Source organism: Pteropus alecto, unplaced genomic scaffold (genome assembly GCF_000325575.1).
Source record: "Pteropus alecto unplaced genomic scaffold, ASM32557v1 scaffold155, whole genome shotgun sequence".
Classification (NCBI taxonomy): Eukaryota; Metazoa; Chordata; class Mammalia; order Chiroptera; family Pteropodidae; genus Pteropus; species Pteropus alecto.
Window position 1 is genome coordinate 14,283,808 of NW_006438113.1, and position 2,573 is coordinate 14,286,380.

The window sequence follows — 2,573 nt, forward strand, 5'->3', positions numbered from 1 at the left end:
TGATTTTTCTTTTTTCCATGAAATCTCCCAGGCACTCAGCAACATGATCAAAAAGCTGGAGGAAGCATGAGAGAACAGTCAGGAGGGAGAAACGCATTTCAGGGAAAACGTAAACAGCTCGGCATCCTGCAGTCCTCCTTGAAAAGCCACACTGAGTATGTGTGGCGGAGGAGTCCCTTAGCGAGAGCCTGCCCTGCAGGCCCGCACAGCTTAGGAATCACCTCAATCCCTTTGGATAGAACTGGCCTCTCAGCAGTCACTGATATGGATTATTTGGGTAGTGAGGACATTTAAAATATTTTACAACATTAAGTTTAATTAATATTTTTAAATATTTAGAAAATTAAAAATAATAGAAAATCAGCTCTTCACTCCGTATCACACAGGCCCCATCACACCCAAGGGGAGTGGCTGTCTGGTCCTCTCTCAGAAGTCCTTATGCCCATCTCCATCTTTCCCCAGATGTCTCTATCTCTATCCACCCCTTCTCCATAAATTCTAGACACCCCACGCACAATTCTGCAGCCTACCGCCCACTTGAGTGATTTACTTCAGACTATGGTATTTTTACTTTTTACTGAAGTATAATATATATACTTTAAAAAGTGGTGTGTGCAGAGTTCACTGTACTCTTTAATGAATGTCTTCTTTCACTCTACGTTATGTGTATGAGAGTCATCCACGTTGTTGTGTGTCTTTGTAGACCGTCTGCTCTCACTCATATATAGTATTCTATGGTGCGAATAGAACACAATTATTTAGTGGATTGCAATTTAAGTTTGCCTACACCACAACACATTGCTTGGGATATGCACACACATCTTAGGATCCACTAGAAAGAGCCCAGCACACTGTTTCCCTAGCCTCTGCATGAATACTGTCCATCGTGGGAGGCTGAACACTTCTAAGGCAATCTTTTGGGATCTAATACATCCCTTCAGTGCTAAAATGTACCCGGAACTGAATACAATGCTTCATATGTGTTCCAACCAGAGGAGAGCTAAGTTAAACTAAAATCTTTCCTCTTCCTTAGCTCTACACTTCTATTAATAGAACCAAAATATATATACGCTTTTTTGGCAACCATGCCACAGTCTAGGTAAACCCCCATCTTTTTCACATGGCTGTCACAGCACTAGACCTCCCTTATGTATGGGATTGACACACTTTTTCTGAGCTTCAAGAAGCTCAGAAAAAAGGAGTGTTGGTAGGGCCGAGCCACAGAGTCACAGAAAGCAGCCCCTGCCAGCGCTCCCAGACAAGGCCTGAAGGCTTTCTTTACAGAGGTATCCTTGGAAGAGAGAGGGCCAGAAGTCATTATTCCCATGTCTATCTTTCCTCAGATGTCCCTGACCCTGCTCTAAAGTCCGACTTTCCTGCCAGGATAAAGGAAAACCTGTCAATTTTGATGTAAGAGCCTCCATCCCTGAGTCACTATTACTGTCTGTGGCTGTAGCCAGCAACCCTACTGAGGAGACACATGACCCCCCCTTCCCTGGAGGAGCCTGGCTAAGCTTCCTGCGACCTAAATTTGAGTGATGTAAACCCCTACTAAGTCCATCAGCACGCCCTACATCATCCACACTCAGAAGCTCCAGGTTCCCGCGAGGCCCTTAGGAGAGAGGGCAGGGCAGAAGGAATGCTGCTGACAGGAAGTGGCAGGGGAAACAGACTGCAGAAGTGGATTCACATGGATGCGGGACTGTAACCAGCCCCCGCATCTAGGCCAAACACAACCACTTTAAAGTGCTCTGTTAAAAAGGAAATGCCATGTTTTTGGAATGCCCACACCGGGGGCTCAAGGAGATAGGAAGCTCCCTCAGGAAAACCTATGACTGTCACCAACCAGAGAGGAAAGTTACCCCACCTCTCTGGACTCAAAATGTTAGGTCTAAAAAAAATGATTTTTCTTTCCTGACAACATGCTAATTATTTTAAACACACACACACACACACACACACACACACACACACACACACACACACACACATTCAGTCTCTGTGATTGAAGATGACAAACAATGACTAAAATAATAACCTAAACACTTATTCAAAATTCTCAAAATTAAATAAGTGGTTTTAAGATCACATTTATGCTTCCAAAATTACTAAAGCTTACTATTGCATTGAAACTTGATAGCATGTGTGCGTGCGTGCGTGTGTGCGCGCGCGTGTGTGCATGCGTGCGTGCGTGCATGTGTGTGTGTGCGCGCACGCGTGCGTGTAGAAAGAGAGAGGAAAGGATAAAGCAAATGGTTAACAACTGGGAAGTCTGGATGAAAGGTTTATACGAGAGTTCTTTGTGCTTATCTTAAAACTTTTCTGTAAGTTTAATATTATTTCAAATAAAAGGTTTAAAGGTTTAAAAAGAATTCCCACACATTACAGAAGATCACAAAGCCAAGACTTCAGCCCTGTTTATAGTCTGTGAGTCTGAGTTGCTTCATGGGCAAAATGGAGGCCTTGGTTTACCAGAACACTCCTCAGGTCAATACGAGATCTCAGAAAAACGGACCCCCAGTACATATTTCTAACTTCACATCAAACTTCTGGCACAGATGTTTCTGTTTCAT

At 43.6% G+C, this 2,573-nt stretch overlaps 1 protein-coding gene across 1 annotated transcript in view; it reads right to left on the reverse strand.

Moving 5' to 3' along the window:
• The window catches only part of HK1 (hexokinase 1), a 57,028-nt gene that overhangs the window by 23,891 nt on the left and 30,564 nt on the right, over positions 1 to 2,573 (reverse strand). Inside the window, 1 exon segment of the mRNA XM_025049356.1 lies at positions 1 to 55. This exon segment is cut by the window's left edge and continues 11 nt beyond it. Within this exon segment, the coding sequence (XP_024905124.1) occupies positions 1 to 55 (55 nt within the window).